Raw genomic sequence first — 19,442 nt, 5'->3', positions numbered from 1 at the left:
AATATAAAGACCTCCAAATGCCATTGCGAACAAGCAATATCATTTGACAATAATGGTATACCTTGGTTTGTTATATTGGATTGTGATAGAGGTTATTTGGAGAAAAGATTATTAGATTTTGCCATTCGGATCTAGGGGTATTAATATGGGACCAGAGGGACGATTGTGGGGCTCTTAGGTTTATTGCCTCTTTGGGTGATATTCTTTTTCCAAATGAAATTTATCTTATTTTTCAAAAAAAAATATATCTTAATGGCCTATTGGAGAGATGCGGCCAAATATGCCAACCTGATTAGAATCATCTAACTTGGTAAAAGTTTACTAGGATGGAGTTAAAATGACAATTTTAAATATAAAGGAATGCAATAGCCTTTGCAAACAAACAATATCATTTGACAATAAAGGAATACCTTGGTTTGTTGTATTGGACTATGATGGAGGTTGTTTGGAGAAAATATTATAAGATTTTGCCATTCGATTCTAAGGGTATTAATATGGGACAAGAGGGATGATTGTTGAGTTCTTAGGTTTATTTTCGCTTTGGTGATGCCTTATCACATTCTTAATGATTTTTATCTTATTCTCAAAAAAATAGAATATCTTAATGGCCCCTTGGCAAATATAGGGTCAAATGTGCCAATATGGTAAGCATCAACTAGGTTGATAAAAACTTATCATGATGGAATTAAAATGACAATTTTAAATATAAAGGAATGCAAAAGCCATTGCAAACAAGCGATATCATTTGACAATAAAGGAATATCTTGATTTGTTTTATTAGATTGTGATAAAAGTTGTTTGGAGAAAAGATAATAAGAATTTGCCATTCGTTTATAGGGGTATTAATATGGGACCAATGGGATCATTGTTGGGCTCTTGTGTTTTTTTCCGCTTGGGTGATGTTTTTTCACTTTGCTAATGTGTTTTTTTTCCTAAAGAATATTATCTTATTTTTCAAAAAAAAATATCTTAATGGCCTCTTGGCAGATATGGGGCTAAATTTGTCAACCTGTTAACCATGAACTAACTTGATAAAAAGTTACCAAGATGGATTTAAAATGACAATTTTTAATATAACGGCCTCCAAAAGCCATTACAGACAAGAAATATCATTTGACAATAAATAAAAGAATATCTTAGATTGTTTTATTGGACTGTAATAATGGTTGTTTGGGGAAATATTTATAAGATTTTGACATTCGATTCTAGGGGTATTAGTATGAGATATGTAAGATCGAAGTTGGGTTCTTGGGTTTATTTCCTATTTGGGTGATGCCTTATCACTTTCCTAATGAATTTTATCTTATTCTTCAAAAAAAATCTTAATGACCCCTTGGCAAATATAGGGAAAAATGTGTCAACCTAGTAACCATCATTTAACTTGGTAAAAAATTACCAAGATGGAATTAAAATGACAATTTTTAACATAACGAGCTGCAAAATCCATTGCAAACAAGCAATATCTGTTGGCAATAAAGGAATATATCCGTTTGTTTTATTGGACTGTGATAAAGGTTATTTGGAGAAAAGATTATAACATTTTGCCATTTGGTTCTACTGGTATTAGTATGGGATCTGTGAGATCAAAGTTGGGATCTTGTGTTTATTTCCACTTTGGGTGATGCTTTATCACCTTCCTAATGTATTATTTTCCAAATGAATTTTATTTTATTTTTCAAAAAAAAAATATCTTAATGGCCCATTGGCAGATATGGGCCAAATGTGTTACCATGGTAACCATCATTTAGGATATTATTTCATTTACTTTGTGGAAAATCCAGCTCTAAGAAATGATTGAACTTAAAAGTTTGTGCTTAGTCCAAACCATTGAATTGGTTGTATGAGGGGGCCATTGGCGGTGCAATGGTAAAGTCTTGGAATGCCAAGCAAGAGAATGTTGGCTTCAGTCTTGTCTAAAACTGCCAAAGATTAGGACTTAATTCTGAAATGCCAAGCCTTGGGATTATTGTAAAGTAAAGTCCCTTTATTGGATAGTTGGATAAGAACTTATGTCTGGATTACGAAAATCAGGATTCAATTCAGTGTAATATACACTGCAGTACTCTCCCTTGTTTAGTTCTCTGTATCCCATGGGGATGGTAAGGTTTGGGTTGAGGAGATTCTTAACCTTGGTATTTCATCAATCACATATCTCAATTTTCTGGATTTTCATGCTAGTGTATCTTCAATCTCAATCTATAACATATCTTCATTTTGCCTCACACTCTTTCATTGTGGTTTTGAAATGACAATAGGTTACGAATGGTGTGATGGAATTAACTTCTGTTTTGTTCTCAAACTTTTGTTTGTTTAATTTTTTTTTCACTGATTTGCTTTGTTCCACGGTTACTGCTTATTTGTTATATATTTATTTTTATCATAAATTTATTTTCCTCTATTCAGAACATATTTGTTTACTTTATTCCATGCTTATTGCTAGCATTCGTTGTAATTACTTTAGCATCCTTCCATATTAAGGTTATAAGGTTATTATTCCCACTGTTGTTAGGCCTTTGGCATTTTTCACACAAAGTGGTTGGTGTCAGACCTTTCAGTTATTAAATTAGCACAACCCATATACAAAAAACTAATCCAAAATATATAAAACATATACATATGTGAGACATTACCATTTCCCGATGCCTCCCATTCCGAAGGTTGAAATTGACTTCTTTACTTGTTTCATTTTCACTCTTGCCACATGTGAGTCTTCTGCAATATATTAAGAAAATTAAACAAATACAATAGCTTCAAAATACATGGAAACACTGTTAACTACAAAACCATACTTGACATTTGCTAGGTTTAATACTGCTAGTATGTTTCAACCTAGTAAAAGTTGTAATCAAAGGGCCAATAGCTTAAAACTAAGAAAAGATAAGATAGAACCCAGTAAAGGAAAGTAGCTAGTGCTGAAACCAGGTAGAGTACATAAATGGATTTTGATGTAAGAAACTCTTACACCCAAATATAAAGGAGGATAGAAAAGTCGAACGATGTCTATTTAAGCATTTGACATATGAGTAGGTTTTTCCCCTTGGGAAATTTTTCTAAAACAGAGAAAAAGGCTATTCTTTAGTTTCATATGTATACTTGGCCATTTGACCTGTATACCACGTTTTGGGGTGACCAACTGCTTGCATTAGCCGTAGCCAAATTCTCAGAACAGGAATTGTCCTTCCGAGCCAATAAAGCATGGATGCATATATCTAAAACAATTTGGAAAAAAATCGCAGCAAAAAAAAAGCAAATTGGTAAAAAAAATGATTTCAAAGTTAAAGAAAATATCATCATTATCCAATGAGCACTTCATAAATACCAACCTCTTTCCACTATCCCCCATTATCAAAAAATCAAAAAAAAAAAAAAATCGCTATCAAATTGGGGCAGCCACATTGCCCACTTTAAAAACTGATCAAGATATTATAATTCAAAAGTGAAAAGAAATGTAAAGATTCAGGGTTACTCAATCCGTTATTCTCTTTGACTGATCAAGATATTCTCTTCCACTTTCTCTCATCTCCCCTTTCCACCACTCCCATTAAGCCATGTCACTCAACTATCTAAAAATATTCCTATAATCTCTCTCCTAAGGTATTTCATTTAAACTAATAGGAAAGTATTATGTTGCCCCACTCCTTAATCAATTCCTAAAATTAATCCCCCCAATCTATATCCACTCTCCCTCATTTAAAATATTCATATTAATTAATAAGTAGTTAAATATGGTTAATATTTAATCTCACCCATATTCAATGAGTATTAAATATTGTTATTACCAAAAGTTAATAAATATTATTATTAATTAACTCATTAACAATATTTTATAGAAATTGAAAACCCTTTAACTAATTTCTATAAAATTTCAATTTCTATAAAATTGAGAATTATATTTAACAATTATCAAAAAGTATAAAATTTTAGTCATTGTTATTATTATAATTAATAACCAAATACAAATGGGTGAACAAAATATTATAATGTTAGAAAATGAAATTATTAATTAATTTGTATTGAAAAATAAAAGATAAATTAGTGCAATATTGTTAGTAAACTACTAAATAAAAAAATATATTTAATAACAATTTAAAAAAATTCAATAAATCCCCATAGTTACATAAATGTAATAAAATTTTTCAAAAATTTTCATAAAACTACATTTAAGTAAAATAACATTTTTGAAATTAAAAGATATAAAGTATTAAGTTATTTAATGCATTACTAAAATGCATTAAATAATTATTGAAAATTAATAGAATATTTTGGAAATTTTAGGAAAATTTATTACATTTGATAGATTTTGGAAAACCATTGAAAATTTATGTAATTTTCATTACAAATTATTGAAAATTATTAAAGATAAATGATTTTGGGAAATGGAAAACTATAATTTGAACAAATAATTACATAAATTATTAAGATAAATTAGTATAATATTGAAAAAAGGAAATTATTGGTTAGTTTATATTAGAAATTATAAGATAAGTTAATATAATTTTATAAGTAAACCATTTAAAAAGAAAATAAATTATTTAATAAAAATTTAAATAAATTTGAATAAATTTTCAAAATTACACATGTACAATAAATTTTCCAAAATTTTCATAAAATTACATTTTTTGAATATTAAAGACAACTTACTGTACTTTTAAAAATTTACCATATGGTTGATACCCAATAAATCCTTTTGATCATTTATATCATCAAATTGAATATTGGGTTGACAGGGACAGTGTTTTCATAACTGGATCAAACCAGATGGTTAAACTGAAAAAATTGGGAACCGGGCACTGTTTCACTTCAAAACTACTTTTTGTCCAAAAATCGTTTATTTGGTTAGCGAACCACTGACCTAGTCGGTTAAACCGTCAACCCGGACAACAGTTTTTAGCCTGTTTTTGTTGTCAGAGCGAGTCATTCGTTCGGACCAAATAGTTAGACCATTCAACCCCAGAACGGTTCCCTATCCGGTCCAATTTTAAAAACCTTGGATAGGGAGTGGGTGCCTTGCATTGAACTTGGCTTGGTGTATAGTATGGCCTAGCCCAAGGCCCGACCCATGGACCAGCCCAACCCACGGCATGGCATGGGCCCGTGCGGGCTTAGGCCATGGGCCATGCCAAATTGACCCCCCAAATTATCCTAGAGGAGGGAGGCATGGCCCGGGATGCCTTGTGGGCCAACACGACATGACTCGCACTTTGTGTCGGCCACATGCATGTTGTGTCGTGTCGACCTAGCACGACCCAATTTACATCTCTACTTGAACCCACACAATATTGGGGATGGGGCAAGGAAATTCAAGGATTCTCCATCCTTGATGAGGAGTGGGGTGCTTGCCCTGAACTCGTCGATCATTGAGGAGTGTTTACCTTGCCCTGAACCCACGTGACACTGGGGACAGGGCGGGGATGGGGTAGAGTGTCTTGACTATGGGACAGGGAAAGGGATGGGGTGCCCGGCCCTAAATCCACCCCGTTGTCATTCCTATATAATTGTTAATTATTAGTGAAACTAATACAAATGTTGGTTTTTATAATTATTTTTATTTATTTAAGTTAATCAAAGTTTCATTTAAAAATAATAAAAATTATTAAAATTACTATAAATTATTAATAAAACTAAATTTATTAAAAGATATTTGTTCGTATTCAATTAACAATATTTATTTTTATAAATCAACATTAAATGAAACATAAAATTAATAAATCTTTCAAATTTTCCTGTGCATCGCATGAATCCCTGCTAGTATCTATATATTAAAATGGAATGTGCCAAGTTGGCATTTTCCTTCTTTGTGGTTTATTCTCAAAAGTCACTTATATTTTTTTTTTGGTTTCTTCTCAAATGCACTTACCTTTTTTATGTTTTCTTGGAATTTTTTTAATTTTAAAATTAGGATAAATCTTTTAAACTACCCCTACTATTTAAGATAATAACACTTGGTCCCTACTATTCAGCTATTGTCTTGTCGGTATCGTTAAGTTTTCTCACTAGCTCTACACCTAATATCTCTAATATCTGTTAATGTTTCATCGAAATTTATACACACGTAACACCACGTGATGTATGAATTTTTTTCAAAACCCAATTTTGTCCTTCGTCCCTCTCCCTCCTTCACCACCCCTCTCCACGACGGTAGCTATAGTGAACCACTCTCCAACCGTTCCACTCCATGTTTCTCCGCTACCATTTGTTATGGTCCCGCACGTGGGATCCCATCACGGGTCGTCCACGGTGCGAAGCCCTGCTTCCCCTTGCGCCTTCCCTTGCGGGGAAGGGACCACCCGAACTCTCCTCACTCTTTTCTTGACTGAAAAACTGAATGTTTTATTTCAATTTGTAGCTCCTTAAATAGGAGATTACAGAAGGAAATTCCTAATGAAACTCAAACTCCAACTTGAACTCAAACTCCTAATTACCTACTCCTATTGATAACACACTCTTACTTAAGATAAGATAAAGATAAGGATAAAATAAGGGATAAGGGATAAGATAAGCTGGCGGCGAGTTGGCATGACGTGTCCAAATAAGGGTGGGCCCACCCCTATGAGCTGTCATGTGGGCCCCACTCTACTATTGCTGCCAGGTGCGTGCGCGCGGCCCCTGGTGCTGCTGCCGCGCAGTGCGTGCGCGTGGCTCATGGTGCCGCTGTTGTGCGGTGCCGGGCGTGTGCGCGGTGCGTGCTGCCGTGCAGTGCGTGCAGTGCGTGCTGCGCGCCATGGTGCCATTGTCGTGCGGTGCCGAGCATGTACGCGGTGCGCGCTGCTGCCTGGTGGTGTGTGTTGCGCGCTATCGGCGGTGCGTGCTGCTGCTGATGATTGCGCCGTAGTGCGCTGCCGGATGGTGTGACCATAACATTACACCCCTCCCGGACTACGAGCTTGTCCTCAAGCTCGTGTTCTGGATACATGGTTTGGGATTCTGCGAATGGATCAAACGGCTGCACACAATTTCTTAGTCCACCAACAGCATGAACAACAGGGACTGCCCCGTCTCTCAGTGCATAACGCTGGATTATTTGATGCAGACCCCAGCCATCTTCTTTTGTTTCCCGCTCCCAAGCGTAGCCATGGTTTACAGTGACTACACACTCTGCTACACTCAGGCCAGCCGCCAAGACATTGAAGTGTTCCCTACCTCCTGGGTCATATAGTTTGAAGTAGTTTTGTGGAAGGTCCACATAACAGAAATTACGTACTGGACCACGACCCCAGTGTGCTATGCTATGGATCATAAGAATGCACCAGGTATGCTTACAGTAGAGGACCTCAAGAGCGGCCTTACCGAAGAGGACCATGCATTTTAAAATATCCTCTCGGCCTTCCCCATATATATTTTCCTCAATATTACGAAACATAGGGTTGTCCATGAACACAAAATCTATGCCATCAATATAAGCTTGGAAGAAAATTACCTCTATATCCCGCCCCTCCACCTTACATCTCTTGTGCACTCCTGTTTCTTGGATTTCTGTATAGTTACCATACGGTGGTGCCGCCACCATAACTTTATGTCCATGTCGAGCCAAGGCCTTCGGTAAAGCCCCTGCAACATCGCCAAGCCCACCTGCCTTCGTCAAAGGAGCACATTCTGCAGGTTCTACTATAATGTTCGTGACATTGTCCCCGGCCAAAGGAGGAGACTTTACAGTTTCATCCTCCGTGCACTGATCCATGGAAATAACTACGGCTGTAGGGGCAACGATCTGTTGTTCGCTGCATGCCTCTGCCCAATCCGGACGGCGTCTGTTGGTGTTGGCGATTCCCTCCGAACTCATTTCTTTGTTGGAGAGGAATGCTTCCAGCAGGCGTCGCATCTCCCGGACGTCTTCCCTGACTTCAGGAACCTCCATGCTGGTTTCTGCAAGTTGGTGTTCCAATTCGTCGACCTTGGAAGATAGCTGCTCCATATCGTCCATGACGTTTGGCTCTGATACCAATTTGTTATGGTCCCGCGCATAGGATCCCGTCACGGGTCGGTCCATGGTGTGAAGCCCTGCTTCCCCTTGCGCCTTCCCTTGCGTGCAGACCCTATTGCGGAAGCTGAACGGGTGATTTGTCCAAGAAACCACCCGAACTCTCCTCACTATTTTCTTGACTGGAAAACTGAATGTTTTATTTCAATTTGTAGCTCCTTAAATAGGAGATTACAGAAGGAAATTCCTAATTAAACTCAATCTCCAACTTAAACTCAAATTCCTAATTACCTACTCCTATTGATAACACACTCTTACTTAAGATAAGATAAAGATAAGATAAGGGATAAGGGATAAGGGATAAGGGATAAGATAAGTTGGCGGCGAGTTGGCATGATGTGTCCAGATAAGGGTGGGCCCACCCCTATGAGCTGCCGTGTGGGCCCCACTCTACTGCTGCTGCCGGGTGCATACATGCGGCCCCTAGTGCTGCTGCCGCGCAGTGCGTGCGCACGGCTCATGGTGCCGCTGCTGTGCGGTGCCGGGCGTGTGCGCGGTGCGTGCTGCCGTGCGGTGCACGCTGCAGCCTGGTGGTGTGTGATGCGGGCTATCGGCGGTGCGTGCTGCTGTGTGGCGGTGCCTGCTGTTGTGCGGCCTGCTGTGCGTGCTGCTGCCGATGACTGCGCCGCAATGCGCTGCCGGATGGTGTGACCATGACATGCCACCACTGTCGTCGTCTATATCCGACCACGGGAATCGTTAGTGCTTTCTCCAACCTCAGCTTCTTCACCGTCCTCTCCAACCTCAGCTTCTTCCCCGTCCTCTCTCCACCGGCAGACGAGTGGCTAGGAGAGATGGGCTTCACATGGGTTCCATTACTGTTTTCCTTCTCAACAGTAATACGAGCGACAACTGTTGGATCGAAACCAGTACCGCTGAGGGTCATTAGCCACATCGTTAGATCGAGACCAGATCTCGGTCTGGAGCGTTTGTTCAGTCCCTAATCCTCTCTGTACAATAACAGAAACAAACTCATCCAATTTTTTATTAAATTTATGAATACAATCTAAAGATGTTCTCATGCGAGTGCAAAAAGTTCCAGGATCTCCACCTTTGGATGCCATCATCTCCACCCTCAAAGGCCATTCCTCTTACGTTTTCTCCCTCGTCCTCGCGGGGAAGTTCCTTTGCAGCAGCTTCTCTGATGAAGAGAAGCTGATGCCCAAGAGCCGTCTCAGACCAACAACGTGGTTGCTGTCGGCAAGGGCACAGTTAAATCTCTTATGGTCTCCGGTGACCAACTATTCAGCGCCCACCAGGACCACAAGATCCGTTCAGAAATCGAAGAAGATCGATTATCTGCATTGAACCCACCGTCTTCCGCCTCCTCATTACTACTGCTGCAACAGCATCTTTCTCTCCCTGTTGCCCCTGTTTCATCACCGCCACTGCTGCGGACCCTCTCCAACAGCGGCTCTCTCTCTCCCCGTCCCCTTCGTTCTCTCTCCCCCGTTCCTTCGTTCTCTATCTCCCTCTCGCCCCTGTTTCATCACTACTGCTGACAAGCTTAGCAAATAGCAACCAACAACAATCTCAAACTAGTAGAGATTAAAAAGATCACATAAGTCTTAACTCAACAGTGAGCATGACCCAAGCCCAATTCACAAGAAGCCATGAAAACACAAAGCAGAAAAACTTTGATTCCACGACAAATATTAGTATCTGATGCGGTATACACCACTAGAGCCAACAGAATCCCCACAATATGGCATTCCAAGCCTATCCAACCGCCCTGAACCAGGGTACACTTTACTGGTGAAGTTGGCGTAAAAAACCGAAGCCCTCTGCAAACTTGATCTGAAATCCCCCAAAGGGATCTGACCTTGGCCCTGGATGATTCAGTATTTGCCATGTAATTAGGATAGTCACTGTACCCACTCAAGAAGCTTCTAGAGCAGTCACTCCTACTTGGCATGAAGGGGCCTCTCCTAGCATTATCAGGCCGCGAAGACGCAGAGAGAAACTGAGGACTGTTACTAGCATGTCATCAACCTCGTAGGAGAACTTCAGAGGGCTCAAGGGCTGTACCACAAAGCCAAGAGCATTGTGCCTCTGTTTCTTCTCAAGAACAAGGGGAAAACGATAACTGCAACTCTGTCGCTTTTTCTGTGAAAGACGATTTTGGGTCTGTTCTCGGCAGTGAACTCAGCATTCCGGTAAGCCGTTTCCCCATTAAAATAACCGATAATAGAACCATTCTCTTCTTACTTTCCGCTTAAGCTTGCGGATGCTAGAGACGGAAACCGCGGGTTATGTTGTACTGGATTCCGAATTGGAAATTGCGGACTGCCGTATATGTTCCTTTGCATCAGCTTGGAAGTCAGTATCCTATTAGGCTTGATTCCTGTTGCAATAATCCCTGAATTAACTCGTAAATCTCGCATTAAAACCCCCGCTGCAATTAATGATTCACTGGCAGAGGAGCTGAGGGTCGCCGCTATTGGCTTGCTTCCTGTTGCAACAGTCACTATGTCACCGTTGTGGTTTCCTTGAAAATGGTTTCCTTGAGAAACAGAGAGAATGAGAGAACCAGAGAAGCTGAGGGTCGCCGCTGCAAAACTGTTGTCGCCGGTCGCCGTGGTTCACCATAGTTCTCAGTAAATTGTCGGAGGTTTGAGCGAGAGAAATTGAGAAATAGAGAAAGAAGAACGGAAATGTTTTCGCGAGAAACAGAGAGAATGAGAGAGAATTAGAGAGACCAAGACCTTGCTCCATTGAAGAGGAACAAAAGGGCAAATTTGACATTTCGTTATGGCAATGACAATTGTAGAAAACTTAAGAGTATGCAAGACAATGGGTAAACAGTAGGGGTACTTAAAATTAAGCAAAATAACTCAACTGATCAATCACTTTTAAGATTTTTAACACTCATCATTAATACCCGATGAATTCTTTCTCCCTCTTTCCCATTAACTATTTTAATAATCTCTCCTCATTAATTGTGCCATTAACTCTCTCATCACCATTACTCCATTAAATTGCATAAAATACAATAAATTTACCTATATATATTTATTTCAATTTAACTACAATTTTACATGTATTAGATATATTTGCATTAAACTGTAATTATTACTAAAGATTAATTATATTGAAACTGAGATATCCAATGATATATTATTACGCTAAATAATCTACTTCCATTTAAGACAACAATCCATTTATATTCCATTTGAAAATAATATAAATTTATTAACCATAATACAAATAATTTAGTAAGCTATTTAAATAAAATAAAAATAATTATTAATTATTGTTATTAATAAAAAATATTTTATTAATATAATAAAAAATAATTTAATTTATAAAAGGAATAAGATAAATTTAAAACTAATACAAAATTAGCAAACAATTATTAGTTTTATAATTAAATTTTATTAATTAGAACCAACTTAAGTTCCATTAAACAATAAAAATTTATATAGTTAATTACAATTCATAATGAATTTAAATTTAATAAAAAAATAATATTTAAATAAATTCAATATTACTAATTTTAAAAATAATAGTAATAAATATGAATTTTAAATATAGTTTAATTATTTTAAAATCAATTTAAATTTCATTTAAAAATAAGAAAAATATAAAAACCTCATTGGGTTTTCTAACAATCCTATGGAACTCTCTAGTGTTTTGGCCTTAACAAAAACCTCTTTGGGTTTTCTAAAAATCCTTGAAAAAATATGCAAATACCTTCCTTCCGTCATTAATCCAAATGAAAAATGTTGATGTAATGCATTAATTTTACTTCACTTCAGCCTTTTCACCTTACTTTGTCTAAGAAGAGTAAGGAGAATTATTCTTTGAAAGTTGTTTGGCCAAATAAATTAGTGGAGGGTAAAGTTGAAACTTTAAATTATGCATGATAATGCATTAACAATGGTAAGGGTATTTTGGCAAATTCAATGACTTTGTTACCGAAAAGCCAAGGGAAAGGAGGAATTTGTACTTTTTTTCTCAAAATTATAGGGAGGCCTTTGTTAGGGTCAAAACACAAAGGTGGTTTATATAATTGTTATAATACAAAAATAATAACAAACCAATAAAAATTAATAATTTTTTTTAAAAAATAGCATTAAAATACAAAAAAAAATAATACAAATTTATCTAGAGAATAGGAAATTGGCCACTTTAGAACTTAAATTGTGATTGGATAAACTATTGACATAACCCCAAAAAACAATACTTGAACTAAACTTAGATGAACACCATTTAATTGGAAATTGTGATTGTATAATAATAATTCATATTTAATTATAATTAATTTGTCAGTAATACTAGTTATTATAATAATTATTAATTGTTAATAGTTAATTATAATAATTCTTTTAATTAATAATAATTACTAATTATGAATTATTATATTAATTAATTATTGCTTAGTAATTAATTAACTTTTTAATTATTATTATTATTATTATTATTTATTAATTAATTAATAATAATTATTATTATTATTATTGCATATGAGGCCTTTGAATTATAAGGAAGGAGAAGTGTCTTGTATTTTGGGGGTATCATTGGCAAACAAAAAAATGTAAGATTCCTCTTTAAGAGGAGAAAAAGAAATAAACAACCACTTTCCTCTTAAAGGTGTAAGATTCCTTTCAAGAGGTAAGAAATAAGAGGAAACGACAAGCCCTTAATGTCTTCCCAAGTCCCTAAAACCCAAACCCCTTTACCTTTTCTTCTTCTCAACATCAAAACCTAGTTCACCGCTTCCCAATCTCACCATTGCCCTACACTAATTAGATTAGATCCAACATAGCATGGTTATTTCAGATCAATCATAGGAGAAAAGCAGATTTTATCCTTGGATTTTGCAAGAACTGGGTTTGCCCAACCCATATATTGGCATTTCAACAATGTTTTTTTATTCTTTTTAAGAGCTTGGGTATTCAGTAGTCAAGATCAAAAGTGACTCATTGGTAGCAATTCAGATCATCAACTAACCTATAAAGCTAAGTCTTTGGTGTTTGTTGAAATGGTTGGACAGTCACAGAATTGCAGAATTATAGAGGGACGTGATAGTTTCTTTTTATGTTCTTCATGAACGAGTTTGAATTGTGCAATGTACACCCATGTTATGTTGGGTCCGGTGTCTCATTCATGACTCATGAGGACCAACTAGGTCTTCCTGTTATTAGATTTCACTAGTATTTTGTAATGGACTGACCTGGGTTTAAGAGTGCATCTCTTGTATTTTGGGATTAAGGCAAGGCCTTTCTATATCCTCCCCTGGACTTTTTTGTTTGTTTTCATCTGAAATTGGTTAATAAAATTTTAAGGTGGCCACTCTTTCACCTGAAGTAAAGTTTGATAGTTGAAAAAAAAAATATGATGAATTATATTATAACAAAAATCACATTTTAAATTCATCGATACCTATGAGAATCTCTGACAAAACCAAGGATCTGTTTGGTTTGTAGATGGAATCGGAATCAAAATCCTTTGAAATCAGAATCTGAATGGTTTATTCCCATAATCTGTTTGGTTCAAAAAAGAATCAGAATTAGAATTGAAATCAAATGGAATGAGATTTCGTTCCCAAGGGAAGGGGAGGGAATGGTCATTCCTTCAAATGGGGGAATGCCATTCCACCAGAAATGGAATTGGGATTCCGATTCCTCCCAACCAAACAGTTGGAATTTCCAGACCCCTATTCCTGTGAACCAAACAAGACCCAAATAATTTTTGGGCAAATAACTTCACAAGAACTGATTCTTTGGAGATGGATAATGCATGTCACGCTTGTCTGTCTGGTCAGGTAGCTTAATTAGAATTCAAATATTCAAGATATATATATCTTCAAACTGAGCCTAAGCACAGAAGAGTTGGCCAAACACTAGCTAAGATATTATTATATTTTTAACCCTTCAAACTACAGATAGTTTAATGGCCACATCCGAACTAAAGATCGAAAAAGAAGAACAATACAAGCATACACTACATGACGATACGAGGACAACTAAAACATAGCACATCCTTCAAACACATTTAGATAAGAGCAACCACTTCATTAGCTCCTTGTTTCCTGCAAGAACAAAGACATCGACCACAATAAGGTCAAATTGATTATAATTGAAGGATTATCAATTTAGTATATCTACTTTATATTATGTTCAGCAATCTTATAGATCATCATTGATATAAAAGCTAATAAATCAGACCATCAAACCAGCGAATTTAACTGGACAGAAAAGATGTTAAAATGATGAATCCAACTACTTGACTTATACACACAGATTGGGGTGTAACTTGGGTGGGCACAACCGAGCTCAGACCAATTAAGCTCGGATTTTTATATTTTTCGGGCTGGATTCAGGCATAGCCCTTAAGAAGTCCGAACTCAGTCAACCTTATCGCAATTTAAGCTTAACCCAATTATATGTATGTATATATGTATATATACATATCCTTTTAATAAATTATACATACATATACACAGATATATACCAATTTTTAGTATAAGCTAATTGACCAATCCAATTCCAACCCAAGAATGGTTCAAACCCAAACTCGGACCGAATAGTTTGAGCTTGACCTCAGACTCAGGCCGGACACCCAACCCACTCGACTTGCATCCCTGCACACATATACACGCAGCAATGTGGGGGAGACAGAGGGAGGAGACCTTAGCATTTGGCAGGTGGATTAAGGTTGCATTTCGTAGGGAGTTGCATGGCAAAGTCAGGATTAATCCCAAGAGAAGGCAAGAGGATGGAGTTCTTGTAGGAGCAAAGACAAGACAAGTCAGCACTGGAGAGAGCCTTGCAACACGCCGGCGACGGGTCTGCAGGATTTTGCTTGCTCACCGCCGGCTTGCAAGCTAATAGGTCGTTCTCGCTCATGTTACACAAGCTAACTTCCTTGGACATCACCTCTTGCATCCCAAATATTACCGTCATGACCAGAAACACCACGACAATCCTTGGGAGCATTTCCATGTTTGGACTACTGTCACTATTCTGAACTCCTCACTTACAGCAATGGAGCAGTCTCTCCTCCGCTTATATAGAGATCAGCAGGAACACAAGTTTGGGGCCCGTGACTGAGGACTGTCGTGACTCAAAACTCACGGGAGTAAGCTGGACCACAGTAGAGTATTCTTTTTGCATTCTTCGGTTTAAAAAGCTGTCTGTCATTGATAGTTTAAGTAGAACTGTGGTTTGTGGGTCTCGTGAATGGTGAAGTAGAGATAAGGGTTAATGTTTCTCGGTCGTGGCAACCATTTTGTCTTATGATGTTTCTTAAAGTTCGCACAAGTTTTGATTCGCTGAACCTCAACCTCTCACACATCTCACAGTTTATATTTATCTATATGTACTAGTAAGACTGCAAGAGGCCACGGGGAATCGGGGATGAATTAAAAGATAATCAACACAAATAAACAACACCACCACTTAAATTAGCTCTTCTCTTGGTCCATGGTTTTCAAAATCGGATCGGACTGGACGGTCGGATCAGAAAAATTGGTAATCGGTCAGGTGATTGGTTCTATTTTTCCCTAAAATTGGATTTTGATCAAAAAAGCGTTAATTTGATCAACAAACCGTTGATTTGGACGATTGAACCATTCGAACCGTTCAACAGTTTTGACTGTTTTTTTATTTTTTGTCAGAAAGCGTCAATCGTTCAGTTCGAATGATCGGTCCGTTCGATCCAAAAACCGAACCCCTGACCAGTTCGTTGTCCACATTGATTTTAATTAAAAACCTTGTCTTGGTCTGTACCAAAAACAAAATATGTCCGAAGTGTGGGATCAAACCAGAATAATCCCACCAAATAAATAATGCGATCAAGAAAGCCACCAAAATGGCACAGAACAGCTTAAAAGGCTATAAAGATAGCAACAAACCGCTCAACCTTGTTTATATTCAAGATGGTTATCGTGCAAATACAAGTCGTTCTTGACTTTGTTTAGCCAATGGATTTGTTAAGTGTCAATTGATTCAGGTAGCCACCTAAGCAAGGTGTTCATTGTTCACTATAGATGACAGATAGCTGGAACTAAGGGTGTCAATGGAACGGTTTTAGATTGGACCCTGTTCAGTTCAAAATCAATTTGGATGGATTGGACCAACCAACAAGACATATTGGATTAGACCAATTTAGCCCAAAATACTTATTAGATTGGATTGGACCCATCCATCCATAATAAATTTATATTGGATTAGGTTGGATTAAGCCAATATTAGGTCCATTGATATAAGATAAGAATATATGTGTTAACGGATCGGATTTGGGTTGAAACCAATCTAAATCAAAACAAATGTGAACATATTGAACGATCCAAACATTGAATTGGACTGATAAAAAATGATCCAAAATATTCATGAATTGGGTTGGACCTAATCCATTTGTAATGGACTCACATTGGACCAGATTGGATTGGACCAAATCCAATCCAATTGGCACCCCTAGCTGGAACGAAATGGACAATAGACCAAAGACCTTAAGTAGTCCTCATGAGAAGTCATTAACCTTGGACGATGACCCAAGAAAGAATCTCTTCACAAACCCAATTCTTGTAGCCATCATTTGGACCAAAATACACACAAAGGAATCTTTGTTTATGGTTTCTGAAAGCCTCTCCTCTCAAAGAACCTATATTGCTAAGAAACCAAAGACAAATCAAAATCATTCTATTGATAAACAAACCAAAATCAAGTTTTTAATAGAAGTTTAAAGCCATTTAGGCTATGAGTATGAAGTTTTTGAGACTAGTCATCTATATGGTCTCTGCATTATATTGAGTTTAAATTTATAGAGATATGGCAGTTTCATTATCTAGTAATTTTATTATATCTTGATTCCTCAATCATATTACAGATGGTACAGAAATCCTACTCTAACAATACAAGCCTAGCTAGGACCAAGAGTTTGGTAGCTGATTTTCTTTTTACGTATATGTTTATTATAAAATAATAATACTTGCCTTGGCCCCATATCCAGATTACCATTACAACACAACCAAATCAACTCATGATTAAGGACTTTGATTCCAATCATCAGTGTATCAATGCCATCAGCACCACCTGCAAGGAACCTCTTGGGGGTTTAGATATCTTTAAGTACATTTTCATCATTGTTGCATTGGATAATGCCATAGCTTTTGTAAAAAAAAAAAAATGAGTCTCTTCCTCAATCTAGCATAGAATTGTAAAAGTCCTATAGTCCCATGTTATCCACGGGCTTGGAATGTGGGTCGTGCTAGGCCAACCCCCCAAGTTATCCCAAGGGAGTGCAGCACAACCCGGGAAGGCCTACGGGCCATGCCGTGCCAGCCCGGCATGACCCGTTTTACATGTCTAGTATTGTCTTACCAAGTTATGCCTTAAGCGGATATGACATCTTTGAAGGGATGAGAGATCCATCCCATGGACGCCCAATGATTGCGGAATAAGGGGCGAATTTCAAAAATTTTATCTCTCCCTTCAACTGGGAATCGTATTCCCTATTTAAAAAATCATATTTTCAATGATCAATCTTGAACCATAAACTGAACCAGATCTGAACCAAAAAGAGTGGGAGAGGATTATACCTGATACGGAGAAATACTATCTCCCAATGGAGGTGTTCACGCCCAAGGAAGAATCCAAAATCTGCTCCCACTGAAGATGGCGCAGTGCAGGGTGGAGCAGAATCAGCAACGTTCTTCAAAAGAACTTGATCCTTCGTAAGGATCAACTGGACGACTTGAGTACAGCTCCAACCAATCTTTTCACAAAAGATTGAAATCAAGATCCAATCTTGATTGCTCCCAAGAACTGGAGATCGAACTGAAGGAATGGCAATGGCAGGAAGGTGACAGTAGGAGAGAATTCGCAGTATGCAGGAAATCTCTCAATCTCTCTTTCTTTAAGAGAAGAATGTTGTTGATGATGTAGTTGTGTAGAAGGCTGCCGCCCCCTTCCCCTTTTATAATCTCAAAAGGGATCAGCTCCTAATCAGATTAGGAGCTGCTAATCCAAATCATATTTGGGTTAGAAGTCCCTTAGTGATAAGGGATAACCCTTATCTTATCTGCAGATAAGATCAGCTGTCTCCTAATCTAATTAGGAGGTTTCCAGATCTAAATCCCATTTAGATCTTGGACTCTCTGAGTGGATAGGGTCTAAGCCCAATCCTTTCAGCTGACCCTCTTTAGAATTCGCCCCCTTTAAATGACTGATCAAATCAGCCCAGTTCGAAATGGGCTTAAGGCCCATTTAAGGTTATGTACTCAAAAGGCTTCCAAATTGCTGCCCAGTTGGGCTTCCTTGTATGGCGTGGGACCCAAGCATTGATCTACACATCAGCCACATGAGTTTGGCCCAGCCTTTGTTACAAGGCCTGGCCGAATACACTGTTAATGACAGTGCACCCCCTGAAACCCATGAAATGAGCTCTATGGGCCCAACACTTACACTAAGTGGTCCCTGGGCCAAGCCACCTTGTAACACCCAGGGACTGTGGGCAGATGCAAGATTAGCCCATCAGGTGTTATCCTCAATGGTCTTACACTTAACCTCTCAGCCCATAATGATCATACACTGCCCGACAAGAGATGACCTCTCCCTCGGCTGCAAGGAATAGTGTTGCACTCTCCACTTATATGGATCCCGGGAATTAAAACCTTCTTGCAAACAATTTAGAAACCATACATATATACTTTTATATCTTATATAAAATATATTTTGCAAAACAAATCTCAACGGTTGAAATCGGCTGCCGGCAGTCTTGGTTTCCATCAGTGAGAGTGCATCCCCGATCATTACCTTTGTCCGACAAAGGGGCTGATCCTGTCACTATGATCACCCACTCAGATGAATTCTCGGACTGTCCCAACATACCCAGGTTTTGACCCCCGCTAAGGATCTCACTGATTGGTACATCAAAGACAGCCCAATCCGACACCTAGTGTAGTATCATAATCGAGTCTAGGGGTCGGGTGTAACTTTCCAGTTTTGCCCATCAATCTCCAAGGTCCAGGGCAATACTGGAAATCTGGTCCAATTCAAAGATTCAATTAATCCTACACTGTATGTGCCTAGGGTCTCACCCTGGCAGCTGAGACAAGCCACCCCAACCGACTTGGTGGCACTACAGTGTCAGCCTTGTCAGGATAGGTCTCCCTAGACCGACCCACCGGCTGTGAACATTCTAAACTAACACGAGTCTCATTAAGTGTCCAGTTTAAGGGTATTACACAGAAACATACCAAGGGAACATGAATCAAATATGCATCTTTATTCATTTACAATAAACTCATAAAGTACATCATTCTGATTGAAGCTAAGGGCATACAAAACTGTCTAACAATCTTTTACCGTTATAAGTTTTGTTCTTAGCTCTGTCTATTGTTGTTTGACTATCACAATGGAGAGATATAGACGGATCTGACTGTAGCCAAAGTGGTATATCTGCCAATAAGTTCCTTACCCACTCTGTCTCAGACCCTACCAATTCTAATGCAATGAAT

At 37.9% G+C, this 19,442-nt stretch overlaps 1 protein-coding gene and 1 long non-coding RNA gene across 2 annotated transcripts; both read right to left on the bottom strand.

Annotated features, from left to right (window-relative positions):
* Positions 1 to 6,312: 6,312 nt before the first annotated feature.
* LOC148790347 (soluble starch synthase 2-1, chloroplastic/amyloplastic-like) lies at positions 6,313 to 10,759 on the bottom strand. The gene is made up of 2 exons (XM_088891154.1): positions 9,030 to 10,759; positions 6,313 to 8,928 (listed from the first exon to the last, which is right to left on the bottom strand). Exon 2 carries the CDS (start codon positions 7,985 to 7,987, stop codon positions 6,641 to 6,643), a length of 1,347 nt encoding a protein of 448 aa, XP_088747280.1. The 5' UTR covers positions 7,988 to 8,928; positions 9,030 to 10,759; the 3' UTR covers positions 6,313 to 6,640.
* Positions 10,760 to 13,812: 3,053 nt separating this feature from the next.
* On the bottom strand, positions 13,813 to 14,964 carry LOC104598300 (uncharacterized). The gene is made up of 2 exons (XR_002022725.2): positions 14,613 to 14,964; positions 13,813 to 14,012 (listed from the first exon to the last, which is right to left on the bottom strand). It is a non-coding gene; the product is annotated as an uncharacterized LOC104598300 (long non-coding RNA).
* Positions 14,965 to 19,442: the final 4,478 nt, after the last annotated feature.

The sequence above is a fragment of the Nelumbo nucifera genome, chromosome 7, assembly GCF_055504915.1.
Source record: "Nelumbo nucifera cultivar China Antique chromosome 7, China Antique-T2T, whole genome shotgun sequence".
Classification (NCBI taxonomy): domain Eukaryota; kingdom Viridiplantae; phylum Streptophyta; class Magnoliopsida; order Proteales; family Nelumbonaceae; genus Nelumbo; species Nelumbo nucifera.
Note: the sequence above shows the minus strand (reverse complement) of the source record. Positions and strands in the feature narration are given on the sequence as shown.